Source organism: Heterocephalus glaber, unplaced genomic scaffold (assembly GCF_053883595.1).
Source record: "Heterocephalus glaber isolate CG9 unplaced genomic scaffold, H.glaber_assembly_v1.0 deba00001479, whole genome shotgun sequence".
Lineage (NCBI taxonomy): Eukaryota > Metazoa > Chordata > Mammalia > Rodentia > Bathyergidae > Heterocephalus > Heterocephalus glaber.
The window spans coordinates 1,428,242-1,448,971 of record NW_028258316.1 but is presented as its reverse complement, the minus strand read 5'-3'; the positions used below and the strand labels follow the sequence as shown (position 1 = coordinate 1,448,971).

Below are 20,730 nucleotides of genomic sequence, written 5' to 3'. Positions count from 1 at the left end.
CCCTCTTCCCATCTAGTGTCCTGGCCGGAGGTCTGGAATCCTGGAATTTCTCATACAGAGTCCCAGGGTCTTTGGAAGACAGCCTGGGCTCGGAGGGACCCCTTGGCACCAATCTGGACCACGACGGCTACAGAACAGCACCTCGAATTATTTCAGGACTCCAGAGGCACCCTGCTTGGCAGCCCTCCCTTCAATGGGAAGGGCTGCAGCAGGGGTCCCAGCCCTGGCTTCCAGCAGGACCCCGGCCCGGCCTCCCAGGCGGCAGTGCCCAGGCCTGCGCTCGGGCTGTGGAGTCCTTCGCAGCTTGTTTTTCTGAGGCTGGGTCGGGAGAGATAGCTGGCCCTGGCGGGATCCCGGGGAAGCCGGGCCTGCGTCTGCAGGGGGGACCTCTGGCTGCCTGGCCGGGCTTCCGGAGCTGTGAGGCTTCCCGCCCCGCTTGCTGCGAAGGCGGTGCCTCCAGGCGGGTCTTTAGCATTTAAATAACCGCCTTGGGCCAGGCCCAGGGGCCCTGACCCAGCCCGGGAGAGACACACGCCCCGGCTCCGCCCCGAAGACGAGGGGGCCGGGGCGGGGCGGGGCTTTCCTTCAGCACCGCGAACAGCGCCCGCCAGTGCTGGGCTTCGACCCGACAGCGCCGGGCCGGGACGAGCTGCAGCCCGCGGAGACTCCAGCTCCGACCGAACTCCTCCACCGCGATGCTACTGGAAACGGGGCTTGAGCGGGACCGAGACAGGCCCGGGGCGGCGGCCGCTCACACGCTGGGCACCTTCGGGGGCACTCGGGGTAAGAGCTGATGCGCCCAGCCCGAGCACGGGGAGCGGGCGGGCAGAACCGGCTGGGCCCAGAGGGGAGCAGTGCCAGGGTGACTGCAAGTGGGGCACGGCGTGGCGACAGGCCGAGGGCGCGTGGCTCGGTGCCTCTCCAGTCCACCGCAGCTTGCAGCAGGGGACTTCTGGCCGTGCCTGCCGCCTGCACTGTCCTCCCCAGGGGCCAGTCCATGGCCACGAGCGTTGGGAGATAACACAGGCATTGTGAGCGGCCAGCCAGATGCCAGCAGCGTGGGGCCGCCTCTGCCGCAGCTGATACCCAACGGCCGCTCCCTGGCGCCCTGGTGCCCACTCCCCCAGGAGGGTGTGCTGGGGCCCTCCCGGAGTGGAGTCACAGGCAAAGTGGCCTGGGGGCTGCAGGGCCGTCCCCACGCCCTCCTTCCAGCCCGAGTCCTCATAGCCCACGGCACCAAACACGCAGGTGGACGGGGCCACTCTCCTCGGCCTACAGCAACCTGCTGGCTTCTCCGCGCTTCCTGGGGCCTCTTGCGCCGGCCCAGGGCAGCTCCCGGGCTCACCTGAGTGCACTGGGCAGGATTCAGGGAAGCCAGGTGCGAAGGTTCTGTGCGCGCCAGAGCCAGAGCGCAGAGAGCGCCGCCCCCGCCCCCGCCCCAGAGTCGCCCTCCAGCGTTTCCAGGGGTGACCCAGACGCGAGTGGCGCCGGGAGGCCCAGGGTGGCGTCCGGCTCCTTTGGCTCGCTCTGGGGTTCAGGTGGCCCTCTCGAAGCCTCTGGGTCGTGAAGCTCCCGAGGCCAAACTTCAGGGCGGGAGAACCCGGCTCCCTCCCTCCACCTGACCCCGGCTGTCTGGGGGCTCTCCGGAGCCGGCTGCGGGCCAGGACGGAAGCCAGGGGCAGCCCCTACCCCGGTCCTGCCCCCGGCCCAGCGCGGGCCCGCACAAGCCTGCGACCCCGCCCCGCGCCACGGCCCCGCCCCGCGCTCCGCCCTCTGCCGCCCAGGCTCGGGCCCGGCCGCCCGCGGGCGCAGCGCCCAGCAGCGCGGAGCGGTTTGGACGCCGGCTGGGCCCCGCGGCTCCGCCGGACCCCATGGAGGCGCACTCGGAGCTGGAGCCGGCGCGGGAGTCCGCGGGGGGCGACCTGCTCCTGGCGCTGCTGGCGCGGGGGGCGGACCTGCGCCGAGGTGGGTGCGACGCCGCGCGCGAGGCCCGGCGGGCAACCCTGGGGTCCAGGAGCCGCCCGGCGTCCGGGGTCCCCCAGACTCCCGTGCGCCCTGGACACTCCCCGCTCTCCCGGGGACGAGTCGGGCAGGGGCAGCGCGCTGGGCCGCGGACCTCCAGACCCAGGTCCCACGCCGCACCCGAGCGCTCCCGCGGCCACCGCCCACTGCGGGACGGGCGGCCACGAGAGAAGCCCCGGGCCACGGTCCCCGCATCCTGGGCCCGGGAGAGGGGCGGAGGGCGCGCTGGTAGTGGGTCGCGGGGGCAGCAGGAAGGGGCCGCGCCGTCTGGCCCGCTTAGGAATTTGTCCTCCCGGTTCCTGGGAGGGCGGCTCGGCAGCCGGGGCTGGAGGGCGAGGCAGGGGGCGGGAGGGGCGCGGCGCGGGCAGGGACCGCCGACCCGGAGTGGCCAAGCAGCGTGAGCTGGGGCGCGGGGCGCAGGTATCGCTGGAGTCGCGGGTGGCCGGCAGCGGCGTCGGCGTTTGCCCGAAGCGGGGTTGGCGGCCGTGCACCTGCCGCTGTCCGGACCGCGGTGCTGAATCCGCGCTACGCGGCTCCCGCGGACGGATCGACTCCTAACAGGTGTCCCGGGCGCCCCAGGGTTCTCTCGCTCCTCACGCGACCCCGGGGCTTTGCCCCACGCGGGGCCACGCGTCCATCACAGGTCTCCCGCCAGAGCAGGAGTGAGGTTGCGAAACCTTTTCCTTCCTCAGCCAGAATGAGCCCTTCCCAGGGCCTCCCACCCCGGGCACGGCCTGGAGCCCGCAGTGTGCGGCCAGGGCGGCGAGCAGGGCCTGGGGTCCCTGTCTGGGGAGATCCCGGCTCCTGCGTGCCGCGCTCCCCTCTTCGGACCAGTTTTCAATTAGCATAGAGTCTTCAGACACAAACACCTGGAAGGGCCCCTGCTGGCCCTGGGGGCTCCCTCGGGCTTCCCCAGAGGCTGCAGGCGCTGTTGAAGTGACTGGCGGTGTGGGGAGGCAAACCATCCACCGTGTGCCCTGACTCTGTGCCCGAGCCGCGCCGCACGTAGTGCTCCTCAGCCACCCGATGGGAAGGATGGCACTTTTACCCTGGAGGCTGCAGGCAGGACGAGGGCAGGCACTGCCTTGCTGGGAATCTGCAAAGTGAAGCCGGGATCCTCAGCTGTTTAAAGCAAAGGAGGTGCTGGGCAGAGGCGCTCTGTTCCCCACTTGTGCCGGCCTCCAGGGGACCCAGAGAACGGGCCTTCCCGTGTTTTGTCCCCAGAGGATCCCCGGGCTTGAGTATGCATTGAGCTTCACTTGCGTCCTTGGCCCTGTGCAGCTCTTGTGTTGGCAAGATTCAGCCTCCTGGGGTGGCCGGCCACCGTCCTGCACCCAGACACGTTTCTAAAACCATTTCGGTTTTCCTAGCTGCCGCCTGGCCGTGGGACGCATTCCAGTCCCCTCCTGCACTTGGAGAGCCAGGCAGCCACTCAAGCCTGAAGCGTGGCGGCACAGGGGGTCCCTAGGCAGCTCTGGGTCCATCCAGGGGCTGGAAGGGAGGCTGGCTCAGCCCCAGAGAAGGTCTGGGAGGTCCCACACCCGACCTGGGCCGCTCCTGTGCCTGCAGAGATCCCGCTGTGTGCCGGCTGTGACCAGCACATCCTGGACCGCTTCGTCCTGAAGGCTCTGGACCGGCACTGGCACAGCAAGTGCCTCAAGTGCAGCGACTGCCACACGCCGCTGGCCGAGCGCTGCTTCAGCCGGGGCGAGAGCGTGTATTGCAAGGACGACTTCTTCAAGTGAGCCCAGGGCAGCAGAGAGGGGAGGATGGACAGGGAGGCCGCAGGGCCAGCCCTGGGGAAGAGCTGAGATCAGGCGCCCCAAGGGCCCTGGGCCTCCATCCGAACCCCAGCCCCCAGCCAGGGCACCCTGGGGCCCAGCCATGCTGGGGTGAGGCTGGGGGACCCTGTGGATGGCTTGGCCCTGGCTGGGACGTTCATAAATGCTGTGGGGAGGGGAGTGATTTGTTTTATAAATCAGGGAAGCAGTTGTTTAAAAAGCCCGGATTGGCAGAACTCTACCAGACTTACTCCCTCTTTTCTAACATTAGAAAGTTGCATTTACAGAGCAGGGGTAATGAGGACGTGTGGATCCATTCTGCAGCTGTGGATTTAATTTTTTTTTGCTTACATTTTGTGCCGGTCCCTGTCTGCTGCACAGTGACTGCACGTGTGCTGGGGAGTTGGCACAGGACGCGGCACAACTTGACCCTCCTCGGGTCCCCTTTCCCCTTAGTCTTCCCTCCCCCGCCCTCTGTCTCTGGCCCCCATCCCTGTGCTGCCCCAACCCGGATGCTGGGGCAGCTCAGGCAGTGGGGCTGAGGGTGCTGCCCCGGGGAGGTCGAGGCCCCTTCCCAGCGGTGAAGGTGCGGGGCTCTCACTTCGGGCCAGGGCGGGACCTGTCCACCCCCCCCCACCCAGCGCCACTGGCCCTGGCTCCCAACCCACTCTGGGCGAAGGAGCGGCCGCTGCTGAGCCCCTGTGCGTCCCACAGGCGCTTCGGGACCAAGTGCGCTGCGTGCCAGCTGGGCATCCCGCCCACGCAGGTGGTGCGCCGGGCCCAGGACTTCGTGTACCACCTGCACTGCTTCGCCTGCGTGGTGTGCAAGCGGCAGCTGGCCACGGGCGACGAGTTCTACCTCATGGAGGACAGCCGGCTGGTGTGCAAGGCCGACTACGAGACAGCCAAGCAGCGAGGTCAGCGGGAGGGCCTCGGGAGGGTGCTGGGGACGCCTCACCTCTGTGCCCTCCCCCGCGCTCCTGGAGGCCTGAGTGTGGGCGGGAGGTTTGGGGCCCGCACACCATCCACGGCGTCAGAGCGGGTGATCCGGAGCTGCGAGCAGCGGGAACGGGAACCTGGCCTCTGAATTACGGGCGGGCCGACACCTGTGCTCCGAATTCTTCCCACTCCCTCGGCTGCAGAGCCCCTGCCTGGTCTGCTCTTCGGGGCAGCAGAGGCCCAGCCGGACTGGGCTGCAGGCTGCAGGCTGCAGGCGCCGCGTGGGGTGGGACTGGGCCCCAAGCCCCTCTTCCGCTCCCTCCGCTGTGCGCTCGCTCTCTCCACCCCTCTCCGAGCCCCAACTCTCCAGGAAGCTGTCGGCGGGCCCTGGGGGTCATGCGCGGGCCCGGGGCGGGGCCTCACCGCTCATCCTCCCGCTGCAGAGGCCGAGGCCACCGCCAAGAGGCCGCGCACGACCATCACGGCCAAGCAGCTGGAGACGCTGAAGAGCGCGTACAACGCCTCTCCCAAGCCCGCGCGCCACGTGCGCGAGCAGCTGTCCTCGGAGACCGGGCTGGACATGCGCGTCGTGCAGGTCAGTGCTCCGCCCACGAGGCTGCCGCAGGTCCCTCCCGACAGCGGGGATGCCGCCCCGGTCCCCTCACCACCTCCGCCCCCAGGTCTGGTTCCAGAACCGCCGGGCCAAGGAGAAAAGGCTGAAGAAGGACGCCGGCCGGCAGCGCTGGGGACAGTACTTCCGCAACATGAAGCGCTCCCGGGGCAGCTCCAAGTCAGACAAGGACAGCGTCCAGGAGGGGCAGGACAGCGACGCCGAGGTCTCCTTCAATGGTAGGGCTGGGCTCTGCGGGAGCTGGTGGTCGGGAGAGACGTGGGGTCCACGGTCGCAGGTGCCAGGCCCGGGGTCTCCTGGCTGGCACACTCACATCATGCTCCCCCGACAGACCGGATCCGTCCCTGTCCCGGCTGGGGCCTGGCCACTTGGGACCACGGTCCTCCCAGTGACCAGAAGGGCCCCTGGGACCGCCTTGTTCCTAGGCTGGGCACCGGGCTGCCACCTACCTCGTGGGGGACGGGCCAGCCTCTCGGCCCACAGCCCTGAAGTGATTTCTGGGAGCCCAAGCAGGCTTCTGGGGCAAACGGTAAAAGGTCCTGGCTGCTTGGAGTTGGGGGAGGAGAGAAGGCTCCGAGCACTCTGTTCTCCGCCGCGGGAACACACACTCAGCCCTGAGGCCACCTGCCTGGGGCTGCGTGCCCGCCCTACCCCCACCTCTCAGGACCCACGCTTCCTATCTATAAATGGGGGTGGTGGTACAGATGCCCCCACGGGGGCTCCCTGGGGGGATCATGCTGGTCCCTGGTTGGTGTCCTCGCTGTCACCTTCCTGGGACACCAGCGGGTCCCATCGGGCGGCGCGAACTCGGAGGCTGGGGAGGGAGCAGGAACTGCTGTAAATTCTGCGAGCAGGAGGGGCTTTGCGGAGCCTGCGCCGCCCCAGCCGAGAACCCAGGGCGGGCCCTGATCGGCACTCCCCACTTCCCTTGCAGAGGAGCCGACCCTGGCGGAAATGGGCCCAGCCAGCAGCCTGTACGGAGGCCTGAGGGAGCCTACCCCCACCCTGGGCCGGCCCTCGGGTGCCTTGGGCAGCTTCGCGCTGGAGCACGGAGGTCTGGCGGGCCCAGAACCGTACGGAGAGCTGCGCCCTGGCAGCCCCTATGGCATCGCCCCGTCCCCTGCCGCCCCGCAGAGCCTCCCTGGCCCCCAGCCCCTGCTCTCCAGCCTGCTGTACCCTGACACCAGCCTGGGCCTCGTGCCCTCGGGAGCCCCAGGGGGCACCCCGGCCATGAGGGGGCTGGCGGGGAACGGACCCAGCTCCGACCTGTCCACGGGGAGCAGCGGGGGTTACCCCGACTTCCCTGCCAGCCCGGCCTCCTGGCTGGACGAGGTGGATCACGGCCAGTTCTGACCGAGGCCCAGCATGGCAGCACTGGACGTGAGGGTGAGGGATGCCGTCCCCCGAGGGCCTTGGAGGGAGGCCGAAGAGGACGTCTGGGGAGGGCTGGCATCTGCGGAGCCCAGCTCCGACTCTCCTCGGCTGCACATGGCCGGGGCTCCGGGCCTCTCCGTGAAAGGATGAAGGACACTGGCCGGGCTGCCCGGAGGCTGCGCAGGGCCAGGCCTGGGGCTGTGCTTCGGAAGCGAATCTCCACCCGAGGGCCACCTGAGCATTTGCTGCTGGTTCTGACCCGTAATGCCCGGGGCTGGAAGTGCTTTCTGGTCTGACTGTAAAGATGCAAATAGTTGGGTTTGCATTTCCCGGCTCCACACGCTGGTCCCTGACCCCTCCGGTGGAGACCCGGCCTGGCGGTCCAGGCTGGGGTGAGAAGGCCCGCCAGGTCCTCTGGGGCCAAGGACAAGGCCCTGGGGCTGGTCTTCTCCCTGGGCTCAGGCCTCCTGGTCACCAGCTCCCCTCCGGGGGCCCCTGTCCCCCTCCCCTGGGTCTCTCCAGCCTTCCAGTGATCTTGAGTGCCCTGCTAAGGAGGTGGGGATTCCGGGGATCCCCCGGGAGCCCCCAGATTGGGTCTCCCTCCCCCTCGGTACAGTGTCCAGGTTCTGCCCAGAGCTCAGTTGCCAAACAGCCGGCCCTCCCCAGCCCTCTGCCTGCGGAGGGGAGATGGGCGGGGTGGGGCTCCTCCAGGTGATTCTGGAAGGTGCCTGCACCCCAACCTAGGTCAGAGTCACTCCCAAAACAAAATCGGGCCACCAGCTGGCTCTGTGAATGCCCTGTGACTTTATTTATTCTCTGGTGGTCAGGTCTTTCCAAGACGTCAATAAATCTGTCAGTTGCAGTCTCTGGAAGGCCCTGTTTTTGCTGGGCTGGGGGTGCGGGCTGAGGGAGGGCGGAGGGAGGTTCAGTCCTCAGAGAGGGCCCTGCAGGGGTGCTGTCCCTTGCCAGCCTGGCACTGATGTGGATTTGGGACCACTTACGCCCGGGCAGCATCTCTGCTGTCCCTGGTCACTGGGACTGGGACACCGGGGAACTGCCATCTGGACCAGAGTGCTGATGTCCCGGGTGCTGGTGGCTGGGGCACCTGCTCCTGGAGTCTCCAAGCTGATTTCCGGTTCCAGCTGGCCCACTGCCCTGCTGTGTGCCCCAGGACCAGTAACCTGACCCCTGGGAGTCCTGCATTCCTCCCCGTGAAATGAGGACCAAGGCAGCTGCCCCCAAAGGGGATCTAAGGGCAGAGGCAGGCAAGGGGTCCCCCTGGCAGGGATTTCTGCAGACCGAGGCTGGGCCACCCCTCTGAGGGTCCCCTCAGGGCCAGCAAGCTTTTGGGGCGGCCCGTGGGCCTCTGTCTTTTGTGAATGCCTGGGGCAGGATACAGTTTTTCCTGAGCCCCGAGGCTGGCCCTGTCCCACCACAGCCTCCTCACAGGTGCAGAGTCCCCGCTGGGGAGCGGAAGGCACAGGGTGGGTGTCCATCCTTGCAGTGGAGGAGGCTGGGCCAGCAGGGAGGAATTCGGAGCTGGGCTCCCTCTGAGGACCCGAGGACCCGCAGAGAAAGGCGTGGTCTATGCTGTGCTGCCTTCCCTGCTCCGTCTGCAGAGATGCTGGGGGCGTTGACCAGGGCTGGGAGTTGCTGGGGAAAGGGGAGGACAAGGAGGGGCCGCCTGCCTGCCCCCCAAGGCAGGACCGGGCTCGAGAGGCCTCTCAGCGCCCTGGAGGGAGGGAGGGAGCGGAGGCCAGGGATGGCGGCTCCAGGTGGGATGTGGGCACCCAGAGACAGCCACCTGGAAAATGCCGGACGTCCTCAGCTGGCCTGGGGGCGGCAGACGCCCCCTCCCACAGAAAGCAGCTTTAGATTCTGGATTTCGGGGAAGGGCACAGGCAGGAGGGCCGGGTGCAGTGCCAGTGGCCAGGGTGGAGCGAATCCATCAGCGGGCTGCCCTCCCCCACCCCCAGGGCCTTTTAGGCTCTGACAGGTTAATGAAGTGCTAAGTGTCCCCTGGGCCTCGCCTGTCCCGGGTGCCCAGCGCACTCCCTCCAGCTGGCCACGCTGATCTCCCCCAGGATGGGGTGGTGCCCCCTCCCCACCAAGTGCAGATTGGGTGACCTGGGTGGGGTTCAGCAGGGGACACAGACTGGCCCCCGAGGGTCCACTCGTGTCAGATGTCCTGGCCTCAGTTTCCCTACCTGAATCGAGTGTAGGCTGGCTCACAGTGGGCCGTCCCTGAGCAGACTCAGGGCAGACTCTCAGCTATGACCTCCCAGGCTCCTGTTGTCCAGCGGCCTTAGCCTGACCCAGGCCCAGCACGGCCCCCAACGGGGGGTTCCAGGCCCGCTGTGGTGGGGGGAGCCGGTGGCTGCAGTGAGAACACCTCCTCTCCCGGCTGCCACATGGAAGAGCCCTGGGCCAGGGCCCGTGGGGACGCCTCACCGGCCTGGGCCCCTTAACTGTGGGCTCTGATCCTGCTCCACCACCAGGGTAAGCACCTGAAAGGTAAAAGCAGCGATTCCCACCAGTGCATCCGCGGGCTTCCTTCCTCCTCCTGTCAATCTGCTCGGGGGATTCTGGGCCTCCAGGACGCCCCAGTCAGGGCCTGGGACACCCCCCCTCTCTCCTCCTTGCCATCTGCCAGGAGCGACCCTGCTAAGGCAGCATGGGGGGCTGGGACCCACACCGGGCTCGGGCGGAGCTGCGGCCTCGATAAATCAGTGGGTTTTCAAAGGCTTCAGGCCAAGCGTCGAATCCTGGGGGCTGTAATGATCAATTCTTTAGGCCAATAATTGTTCAAATTACTCTGAGCAACATACAACATTAATTTAAAGAAATTTAATAGAAAAAAGCTCTTTAAATCCCCGCTGAGATGAATAACACCACGTGGAGGCCTTTTCCCCTACCTCGCTGACATTGAATAATCGGAAAGTTACTTGCGTCTCCAGGCTTCCGGGGCCGTGTTGACAAGCTTTTGGGCCATGGGCGTGGTGTACCCTGGCGGACGCGCCCCCTCCCCCCTAATTAATGGGGGAGCCTCGACTTCATAAGCAGAATTTTCATCTGTCTGCCAGACCCGGTGACGGCTCCCACCTCCCGAGGCCGACGCAACGCAGGCTCATTTTTTACCATAAAAATATTTCATCTTGACCCGCAGAGCCCTCTCAATACAGACGGGGCGAGAGAAAGGAAGCTGCCACTTTGGGGCTCGAGGTGAGCCTAGGATGACCGGGAAACCGGGACTCGGGCGCCCAGGGTCCAGGAGAGTGTGGGGGTGTCCTGCAGGCCCCGCGCCTGAGCCCGCAAGGCCTGTGCCCAGACCCTCCCGTGGGGATGCCAGCGAGCTGACCGTGCCACGCACGCCAGGCCTCTGTGGAGCCGACTGAGGACCTGGGCACCTGGGACCCAGCACAGGGCGGCAGGCGAGACTTTTCTGCGGCTGCGGAGCTTACACGCACACAGCCACACACCGTGCACACTCAGCACTCGCTCCAAGCTCAGGCGCCCTGGGGATGGACAGGAAGCCGGTCCAGCGGGCTGTGGGGCGGGGCTTCCTGCTGGCGGGCGCAGTGTGGCCCCTGTGCCCCTCCAGTCTTGTCCATTCCCCACTGGGGTGCTGGAGAGGGCGTGACTGGAGGTGGGGACCCCTGGGAGAAGCAGCCCCAGGGGCCACTCAGCTCCAACCCCACAGCCAGTCAATCTGAGCCTCTCAGGGCCGAGAGTGATTCCCGACGGCAGGTGGGTCACCACCCCACACCCAGGATGGTGCTTAAATCCCGGCTGCTGGTGGGATGTGCTTCGAGGTGAGCCCTGGCTTGCTAGCTCCAGTCCTGGCTTTATCCCTGCACCGCAGAAAAAACAAACAAACAAATAGAAACAAACCCCCAAACCAGAAAACTTCAGAAGCCTCCGAGATCAGGGAGGGTGTGGGGAAGCCGGAACCCTTGAGCATTCCTGTGAGGTGGCTGGTAAGTGACAGGGCTGCCCCTGGACAGCGGGACAGTCTTTCCTCAGGAACAAGCACAAGCCAAGTGCGGTGGTGCAGGGCTATAATCCCAGGACTCGGGAGGCTGAGGCAGGAGGATCCTGAGTGCCCCAGAACCCGACCTCCAGTCACAGCCTTCTCTCCAACCACTCCCAGTGGGAAGTTCAAGGTACAGAGTTCAAAGCCAGCCTGAACTTCGCAGTGAGACCCTACCTCAAAAAGCAAACCTAAAAAGGACCCCATAAGCACAGAATCCCCTCAGCCCCTGACGCCCGTCCAGGGCTGGTGCAGAACTGCAGACGGGAGTCCACACAGAGCCCTGCGGCTGCTCTCTGGCCCTTGCTCCTCGAAGGCCCACAGGTGGGAGCAATGCAGACCTGGGCGACTGGCCCCCGGGGCAGGGGCGCTGCGGACTGCCCGGGGAGAGAGCCGGCCCCGACGGAGCGCTCCACAGCGGCCCCCGCAGCCGGGACAGGAAGTGGGGGCGTGGGCGGAGGGGAGCCCGGGTCTCCAGGGGGAGGAGGGCTGTGGGGCCGGCCTTCACTTAAAGCGCTTCATTTCCTGCACCTTCCTTTTAAAAGGGGAATTAGCAGGGCCCTGCTTGCAGCAGGTGGGCAGGCCGGAAGTCAAGGCCACCGGCTCCTGGGGTCGCCTAGCCGCTGCCCTCACGCCCCCGGGACTCCCTGGCAGGCAGCGGGATGGAGCCCAGGGCCCAAATGCCGGTCCCCTCTGCCTGCATATCCAGCTTCACAAGCTCCCTTCCCGGTCTACGGCTTTGCCCAGCACTGGGGAGGCGAAGACGGGGCGGGGCCTGCCGGGCTAGCCCCCCCCCAGTGGGTGGGGCAGAGGGACAGGGAGGGCAGCGGGGAGCCCCGCGCACCTCGGATTTCCTGGCAAACCTCGCAGCTCCTTAGAGGGACCGGGACTGTGGGGGGCAGCGAGCGGCCTCTCCCGGGAGGGTCCCCTCCCCCAGTCCCACCTCGGAGCGGAGCCCAGGCGAATCCTGGGAAGGACAAGGTTTAAAATTTAATTAGCAGGTCTCTGTTATGCAAAGGGTCCTCATTAAACTAAGTGTCCCATTAGTTAAAATGCCTCGGGCAGGGCTGGGACCCCGCTGGGGCTCCGAGATGGATAACTCCAGCTTTGCGCAGGCGGGCCTGGTGTCCTTCAGGGGACCTGCATCCGAACCCAGGGCGGAGCAGGCTGTGTTCAGGTGGCTGGGACCTTCCGGGCCCACTCGGAGGGGCTGGCGGTGCCGCCCCTACCTGCCCCGGAGGGACGAGAGGTGGCCACTGCGTCCCGCGCCCTCCGCTCCACAGTCCGGTTGGCCCGGTCACTGAGGCCCGGCCCAGGCAGAACGGGGAGCATCCAGGTTTATGAACACGAACGGCTCGTTTCTTTGTCACGAGAGAACTGCACAGGCCCTGTGGATGATTTGGGTCCTGGACCACCTGCTTCCTCGGCCCTGTCACAGGCTCACAGTGTGAGCTCTGGAGAGCCTCTGGGCCAGGACCGGGCCCGGATCCCCGCGGGGCCGTGCAGCCCGGCGGCCTGAGAGGCTTCAGCCCTGGGGGCTGTCCCGGGACCTCCCCCTTCCTTTCTACAGTGTTCCTGCAGTCTCTGAGGGGATGCTGAGCAGGTTGGGGGAACCTGCCCGCCAGCCCCTTCCCGGCGACCTGGGGCTCCTTGGTATCTAGAAACACCCAGCGACTCCACCCCAGCGAGGCCAGGCCCCGCCCCTCCACCCCTAAAGTGCGTGGTCCCTTGGGCCGCCTTCAGCCTGTCTGCATTTCCGCATCTGCAGAGAAACCGGGAGGGACCAGCCGCTCCTGCGATCCAGTGGCAGGGACGAAAGGTCCAGGACAGGGACTTGGGGCTCCAAGGAACAAGGGAGCCCCTGTACCTGGGCAAGGCTGGGGCGCCAGGGCCAGGGATTTAGCTCAGAGGTGCTGCTGCCTGCCTCCAAGCACAAGGTCCTGAGTTCGATCCCCGGTACCAAAAAAAAAAACAAAAACAAAGAGTGGGGGCCCAGGGGCTCAGCCCCGTGTGACCTCCATGAGAGGCAGAGTCCTTCAGGGTCAGAGGACAGGATCCTGGCTGTGGACACCTGTGCCCAGTCCACTCCGAGACCCGGGCCTGGGATGCAGACTCAGGGCTACCGGGGTGAGGCCCCACCCACCCGCCCTGTCGACCCCACCGCATCCCTGCAGCCCCAGCCCACCCCTGCCTCTGGCTGCCCATCTGCCCCTTTGTGTGTGGACACCGGTGGGCGGGGCTGCACGAGGCCTCTAACTGGCAGCGCCCCTCCTGCCTCAGCCTCTGGAGTGCTGGGATGACAGGTGTGAACCACCACACCCAGCTCTGCATGGGGAGCTAGAAGGATCCAGAGCCACGGGGGCCTGCGCGGTGTGTCCTCTCGGGTCTCTCAGAGCAGCCCACACTTGTGAGCCATTTTCTTTATGTTCAGGAGCTGAAGGAAGTACAAAGGACACAAAACACTAAGTTTACGTGTTTAAGGGAATTTGAGTTGTAAAAGTTTCTTCACATTGTTCTTAGAATAGCTTTATAACATGATCTCATTTGTAAATTAAATTTTTTTTTGGTACCGGGGATCAAACTCGGGACCTTGTGCTTGCAAGGCAGGCAGCAGAACCACTGAGCTAAATCCCGGGTGCTGTAAATTAATTTGGAAAGCGTACATTTCAAACACCAAACTATCCTGCATAACCTTTTTAAATCCTGAAGACTGACCCCTGGGCCTTTGCACTGAGCTACATCTTCAGCCCACTTTAAATTTGTGTGTGTGTGTGCGTGTGTGTGTGTGTGCATGGTGGCAGCCCCTCCCTGCCAGCTGCCCCACTGCCAGCCCACAGCCTCTGCCACCACCCAGCAGTGCCCTATGCACCTCCAGCTTTGAGGGGGCTGAGGGGTACAGGAACCAAGCCACCCCCAAAGGCCTGGGACCCTGCCCTGGCCTCCCAAATCCAACGATATTAGAAAGGATTTGTGTCCCTGATAAATAATGCAAAGTTAAATTACATCCACTCCAGCTTAAATTTTCATATTCCTATTTCCCATCTCCATAAAGAAATTCTATTCCTGCACAGGCATTGGAGGGCAGCCTCTGCCAGCTGCCGTGGATGCGCCTGATAAAATTACTCCACAGGCAGGTGGCGAGGTGGCTGGGCAAGGTGAAAGGCCGGGGTTCAAAGTGTTTATCTCCCTAATCACTTAATCTGGTGCATGCATCCTGTGTCAGAGGCCGAAGGGCCCGGGGCCGGCTGAGCGGAGGTTGACGGGGATGCAGGAGTAGGGGCTCCTCCACAGGGCACAGCCAGGGCACGCCTGCAGAGGCAGGGAGCCCAACACACACCAGAAGCGTGGTCCGTGAGCTCGGACCCCCAGGGCGCTTGGTGAGACGCAGATGGAGACAGGCCATTCGTGGGGACTGGAGCCACCCTTGCAGTCGGGGCGCCGGGAGGGTGCAGTGGTGCTCAGGAGAGGCAGGATAAAGGATGCTTGCAGCCCAGCCACCGTGCAGGGGAGACCCTGGGCCTGAAGGCCATCTCAGATGGCACCTGTCTGCCAGGACAGGCTCTCCCAGATGCCCCCAGCCCCTCAGGCCCGCCGGTCATCCCTCAGGGCTCCCAGTCCTCCCAGCCAGGCCAGGTGAGCGGGAGGCCTTGCGGGATCCCCATCTGTCTCCATCAGGGCCCGCTTCCCTCTTTCCCCACTCCGGGCTCAGGAGAGCCCCAGAGCCCAGCCCGGCCACTCCGTCTGCATGAACACAGGCCCCCAATTTGTCCCCAGGATCGATCGCTTCAGGCTGATAGAAGTTCAAGCGCAGGAGGTCCTGCTCTTTGACCCCCAAATAGGGTATGAATCTCCATCGAATAGACTGACACACGCTTGGTTTCCACACAGTCGGAGGCTGCGGAAAATCAATGCAGAGTGCCGAGGACCCACGATTTATAGAACACCTGCCATTTTAATATTAGAATAAATGTTATATTGCATGGGGGGGTGCAGAAGGGGTCGCAAAGAAAATATTTCTTAGAGAGTCGTTTCTGTTGGAAAATGATGTGCGTGGATTTTATGGAGTCAAATTTATAGACCTCATTTAGGCTGATAATTTAACACTCCTGATGAGAAAGACATTAAGTAGAGTGCTGGGGGCGGGGGCGCCGGACAAGTGGGTGGTCCAGGAGCCACAGGGAGACAGGGTGGGCTCCCTGGGGGTCCGGTGGCCCAGGGCTGCAGGAAGGGCTGGGTCTCGGCTGGGCAGTGGGTGGCTTGGGCCCTCTGCATCCAGGGCTCAGTCCAGAGCTCAGTCCTTATGTGCAGAGCAGGCACACCAGAGTGTACCACCTACCCCTGCACACCTATCACTCCGGCCAGCCGTTGTGCTGGGCCACACGCACGTGCACACTTGTGCACACAGGCAGGCACTCACCTGCACACAACTATTGCATGCACACACGCACACACACCTACTCCCTGCTGGCACCTTAGCCCGATTTCTCCTGGGAGGCCCAGCAGGGCTCAGAGCTGCACTTCTCACTGGTTGGCTGTCAGGGGAGCTCTGGGCGTGGTGAGCCAGCGTGGTGACCCAGGACAGCACCCCGGTCACGGGAGGGGCGGGCTGGGCTCTGGTATGTTCAAGTTTGCAGGGCCCCATTTTGTACAAAGTGACTCAGGTGGGCGAACTCCCGCGTAGAGGACACAGCCAGGCGTTCCCCACGGAGCCGCCAGAGAGGTGCCCAGTGTGGGGCAGAGCCCCAGCCCTGCCCAGGGCCTGAGGGTCTCTGGGGTGATGGACCTGTGCCCCCCTCCAGGGAGTCCCTCCCAAGGTCTGCCTGCTGGGGACACTGGGCGCTCAGCCTCCCCCCTGGCTGCGAGCGCATCCCTCCTCCAGGCCTCAGTTTCCCCAGGGGTAACTAGAGAGGCCTGCAACCTGTGCTTCCTTACCTGACTCTGGGAGCCTGGGCTTCCAGCCCCAGCACCAACCTATGGCTCAGGCCCTGCTGCCAGGAGACAGGAGTGGCCCGGGGCCTCCACACCCCTGTGCCCTGACCCTGGCTGTTCTCTGGGTGGGAGGTGGGGGACCTGGACGGGCAGGACAGCTGGGGATGGGGGAGGCAGCCAGGATGATCCCTCGGAGCCTGGGCTGCCAGCTCCAGCTGCGGACCCTGCCGGCTCTGTGACCCACTGTCCCGGCCCAGCCGCCCGGCCCGGTCCAGGCCCTGCACCAGTGGCCAGGAGGGCGGCCCACCCTCACTGCCGTTCCCAGGAAGGGGGCCCTCGCCCCACCCCCGCAGTCCTGCTCTCTTCTGCCGTCAGGCTTCCCTGACTCGGGCAGTGGGCAGTGGGCTTCCTCTTCTACCCGTCTGGCTGTTGGGTTGGCCTCCTGTATGTGGCCGAGGGTTTGGCGCCCACCTGCAGGGACCCCGGACAACAGGGCCAAGAGGCAGCTGTCCAGGCAAGGAGTCACTGCGCCTGAGACCCCATCCTCACTCTCACTCACGGTCACCGGGACGTCAGTGACATGGTGTCCACAGGGAGCCAGGCGTAGGCCCAGGGCACAGTCATCATTGCCGACCACTGTGGGAACCACGGCCACTCTGGCCCTGCGTCTCCTCTCTGTACATTTTGGGGACTGTCACCCACTCCCTGGGAGGGCATCAAGTCCCTGGTGGCTCTGCCACTGCCCCAGGCACCGGCCCCGCCCCTAGCGTGGTCCTTAATCACGGGCACCTGAGTGCTGGCCCGTGGTCCCTGCCGCCTCTCCGTAATGAATGACGGTGGCCGGTCCTATGCTTTCCTCTGCAAACCCTCCCTGCTGCCCATGGCGGCCACCCGCTGGTGTGGGATGGGTGCACTTTACATTTTCAACTTTATTAAAGGAGAGGGTCAAGTGGGGAAGGCCGCCTTCTCTCCCAGGTCAATTCTGCCCCTGAAGGCAATAAATCTCCAGGCCTGTGATTTGTGGCTCTTTGCTCCCAGTAAATTAAACCTTTCTCCATGAAAAGGTTGGTGCTCCCGGCTCGGCTTTAGGTCACTGTGTTGGTCCAAGGCAAGTGGCTGAGGAGGAGAAGCAAGGTGGGGCCCCACTGCACCCCCTTGGCCACCTGCCCATGGCTAGCAGCCCCCTGCTCGCCAGCCCTGGGGACGGCGCGGCCGGGGGCAGAGAGGGTGATGGACAGCAACCAGCCCCGGATGAGTCCTCTGTCCCCTGCAGACCCCTCCTCCGCCAGTGCACATCCTGGCTTTGGTCTGAGAGCTCTGGAAAGCCCCCAGCGATGATGTTCTTGTCTTTGAGGGGGCAGACATGGGCAGCCTCCTGTGGGTGCCTTTGGTCCATGCCGGAAGTGACCATGAGTGTGGCAACCTGGGCCAGGGCAGGCCAAGGAGCTGGGGTCAGCCGCTGGGCTCCGTGGCCCCCCCTCTATGTCAGGTGGCTGTGCTGGGAGCTCAGACTGTGGGGAGCAGCAGCAGGAGAGCTTTGCCCACCTCCCTGCCGGCTCCCTCCTGGCTGGTGTCAGGTGGCAGTGCCCAGGACAGCCTGGCCCAGGGCATGGGTATCACCTGGTGCCCTCTTGGCCCAGTTTCTCCCCCTTACAAAGGTAGTGCCATTGGCAGGGGCAACACGGGCACAAAAGAAAACATTCAGGACTTGAAACCCAGCTCCCACCACCCTGTCGTGGAATAACATCAAACCCGCTTTGGGAACCAAAGGGATGGGGTCTGCTTCTGGACTGAGATTTATGGCCCCAGTTGACACTCGATCCTGGGAAGGCCCAGAAAGTGGTCTACACAGCAGGAGTCTCCTGGTCCAGAAGCTGGGGCCCAGGAGCCAAAGTCAACAGCCTGTGGTCTGGTTTCTGGTGCGACTGGGGGCCCAGGGCCCACATTCCTGCCGAGCAGGGGCTTAGTCACTGGCACCCGAGACAAAGGCCTCACTGGCTTCCCTGGTCAGGTTGCAAGGCCATTACACTGATGAATCGGGTTGGCTCCAAAGCTCCCAGGCTTTTCTGGCTGATTGCATTGGGGGAGCACCTCCCAGGGACCCCCGGAAGTCCCATCTGTGGTTGAGGTTGGGGGCCGTCCTGGGTCAGCTCGGGGGGGAGGCTGGGCCAGGTCACAACAATGACACACCTTGGTCCCCGGGCAGGGCAGGGAGCCTGGGAGGGCTGGGAGGTCGGGGTGCGTGGGGGTTCACCTCCAGCCCAGGGAGGGTCTACCCGGCAGCGGGTAGCACATTCAGAGAGGTCCTTCGCTGCCTAGCAGCCATCCGCACGGTCACCTTCCCAGCCTGCAGCAGCATCAGGCCAGCCTCCCAGTTCGATGAGTGCTACCCACACCCATCCGGCCCCTCGGCCCCTCCAGGGACTCCAACCTGATTCTGCTCCTTTTGGGGTCTCTCGGCACAAGACCTTTGCACCTGCTGCCTCCTCTGCCCCTGCGTCTTCCCCTTCCCCTGGCCTCCCATTGTGGGCCCCTGGTCCCAGCTGCCCCACCAGAGCCACTCAGCCAAGTACAGCTGGCCAGGGAGCTGGGCCCCCCCAGGGCACACCGAGGGGTGTGGGCTGCAGGGAGCAGAGGCCCTGGGCTTCGGGGTTCACCCCGGGTCTGCATCAAGGTCTTGGGGTTGCCACACAGCACCCCCAGACTGCTGGCTTCAGAGCGGGACTACCCTTTCAGTCCTGGGTAAAAGCGGGAGGGCTGCTCTGGGGGCTGTGGACCCGGGCAGGACCAAGGCCAAGGTCAAGGCCACGTCCAGCCCCTCTCCTGGGCTGACTCCTGTCTTGTCTGAGCCCAGCAGACAGGGGCCGAGGTGCTGACACGGCCCCAAGACCCCAGCTCCCTCCAGCAGCCCGGGTGCTCAGCAGACTGGGGGGCAGGGAGGCTGAGCTCACCCCGGGCCCCGCCTGGGTGAGGCCCCTGTGTGTGGAGGCCACAGGGTCCCAGCACGGTGTGGCTGGTGGGAGCCCTGGGCCCGGCTCTGGTTGGCACAGAGCCATAGCCTTGCGTGGCGTAGAGTTGCAAGGGGCAGAAATCAGACCCCAGTGAGGAAGTGGCTTTGTTTGCCTGAGGGGTGAATTCCAGCCCTGCTGGCCCCCTCGCCCACTCTGCTACTCAGTTTGCCCTTTTGTCTGGAGCCCTGGTGGGGATTAGGGGTCTCTCTATAGTCCCCACTTCCCACTAATGAGTTCAGGGCAGTGCCAAAGGTGGGTGGGAGGCCGTGCCCCACAGCCCAGGCCACCCAGGCCTCCTCCCTCCAGAGCAGCAGTGGGCTGGCCAGGCAGGCCACAGGGCCCTGAGACCCGAACTCCACCACAGCAGTGTCCAGGCCTGTGCCATCCAGCAGCGGACAGCAGCCCCCCTGATGCACCCCAGAGGTGACCAATAACCATCCACAGGGACGGGGAGGGGGCCCGGGTGCTCAGGAAAGGCCTCCCTCAGGATAGGATGCACTTTTTTAAAATTAAAAAAATCTCTCTTTGAGGGCCGGGGCTTTAGCTCAGTGGTTCTGCTACCTGCCTCAAAAGTGCAAGGACCCGCATCCGATCCCCGGTACCAAAAACAAAAAAGAAAAAAAAAAATCTCTCTTTGATGGTACTGTGGTTGAACCCAGAGCTGTCACACTCAGCTACGGTCCCAGCTCACCCCCAGCACACCTTGTTTTGAGCCACAGTCTTTCTAAATTGCCCAAACTGGGTTCAAATTTGAGATTCTCCTGCCTCAGCCTCCCAGAGGGCTGGAATTACAGACCTCTGTAATTACCACATCTGTTGTTTTTTTTTTTTTTTTTTAAAGAGACAGGTTTTGTGTTGCCCAGGCTGGCCTCAAACTCATGGGCTCAATTCCTGAGCAGCTGGGACTCCAGGTTTGTGCCACACCTGGCCCGTGGGGACATTTAAATTGAGGCTTTGTGACCTAGTAGAGCCATCTATGTGCAGATCAGGGGAGGAGCATTTCCACTGGAGGACGTGACAGGTGCAAATGTCCTGAGGCTGGGAAGAGCCGGCCTGAGCCAGGGTGGGGGACGGGATGCGGGGGTGGGGAGCAGAGGGACCCTGTCACCAGGCCACTGGTGAGGAGTGGGCAGGTGGAGTGGGTGGTGAGGGGCTGGGCCACCTTGGTGCGGCAGTGGGTGGGGACAGAAGCCAGCTCAGGTGAGGTGAGGGTGCCTCAGCGGGGCAGTGGCCCAAAAGAGGGGCTCTGGGGTCCCCCAGCCGGCCTGCGACCCTCCCCTGCGGGCGCAGCCGTGCCCCTTGCAGGTGGCCCCTGCCTCGCTGCCTTGCTGGCAGCAGCACCCACTGCACCCCCCTTTGCCTTCAGTGCAACCTGGGACCCTGCAAACAGGCTCACCAAATCGTCAATTAAGTGAAAATCAATCCACTCATTCATCACAGGCTGCAGGGGCCATGCAAGGGAGCATCGACTGGGGTCCCTGGGGAGCAATCGAGGCCAAGTGCAGCCCCCGCCGCCCCATCAGGGCGGACCCGAGGCCCAGCAAGGAAGAGGAGGGTGGCACGGCCAACAGGCACCCCAGCCTGGAGGCCCCTGCCCTCTGCCCTCCAGGGCGAGGAGGTTACAGTGGGGAGGGGGGAGGGAGCAGCGCCTCCCCCAGGACCCACCGCCGAGACCCTGGCCAGGTCCCCTGTTGGGGTGAAGTCCCCTGAGGTCCCCCAGACTGGGGACACTCCCCACCGAGACCCCCAGGGTGCCCTGCATCCCAGGGATACCAGGGTCCCAGAATCGGCCTGGTCTCCAGTGACTGCAGGAAGTGAGCGTCTCTCCTCCTGCCTGTGGGGCAGCCCCTGGCCTGGGCCCTCCAGAGCCTCCAGCACCTCTGGGCTCCAAGACAAGAGCCCGGGGTGGCAGTGCCTGCTCTTCCCTGGCGGCCCAGGCATGGTCCTGCCCGACTGGGGTTCTTCTTGCAGGGCACTGGTGTGGCAGAGTCCGGGGTCCCAGGGCCCTGGACC

At 64.8% G+C, this 20,730-nt stretch overlaps 1 protein-coding gene across 2 annotated transcripts; it reads left to right on the top strand.

Annotated features, from left to right (window-relative positions):
* The first annotated feature begins 134 nt into the window (after positions 1–134).
* On the top strand, positions 135–7,614 carry Lhx3 (LIM homeobox 3). 2 transcript variants are annotated; one of them, XM_004848891.3, is made up of 6 exons: positions 135–783; positions 3,592–3,763; positions 4,518–4,720; positions 5,186–5,337; positions 5,423–5,591; positions 6,308–7,614. In XM_004848891.3, exons 1-6 carry the CDS (start codon positions 696–698, stop codon positions 6,724–6,726), a joined length of 1,203 nt encoding a protein of 400 aa, XP_004848948.1. In that variant the 5' UTR covers positions 135–695; the 3' UTR covers positions 6,727–7,614. The 2 variants fall into 2 exon arrangements, with proteins under 2 accessions (XP_004848948.1, XP_004848947.1); XM_004848890.3 differs by lacking the exon at positions 135–783 and adding an exon at positions 1,773–1,965.
* The last annotated feature ends 13,116 nt before the right edge of the window (positions 7,615–20,730 follow it).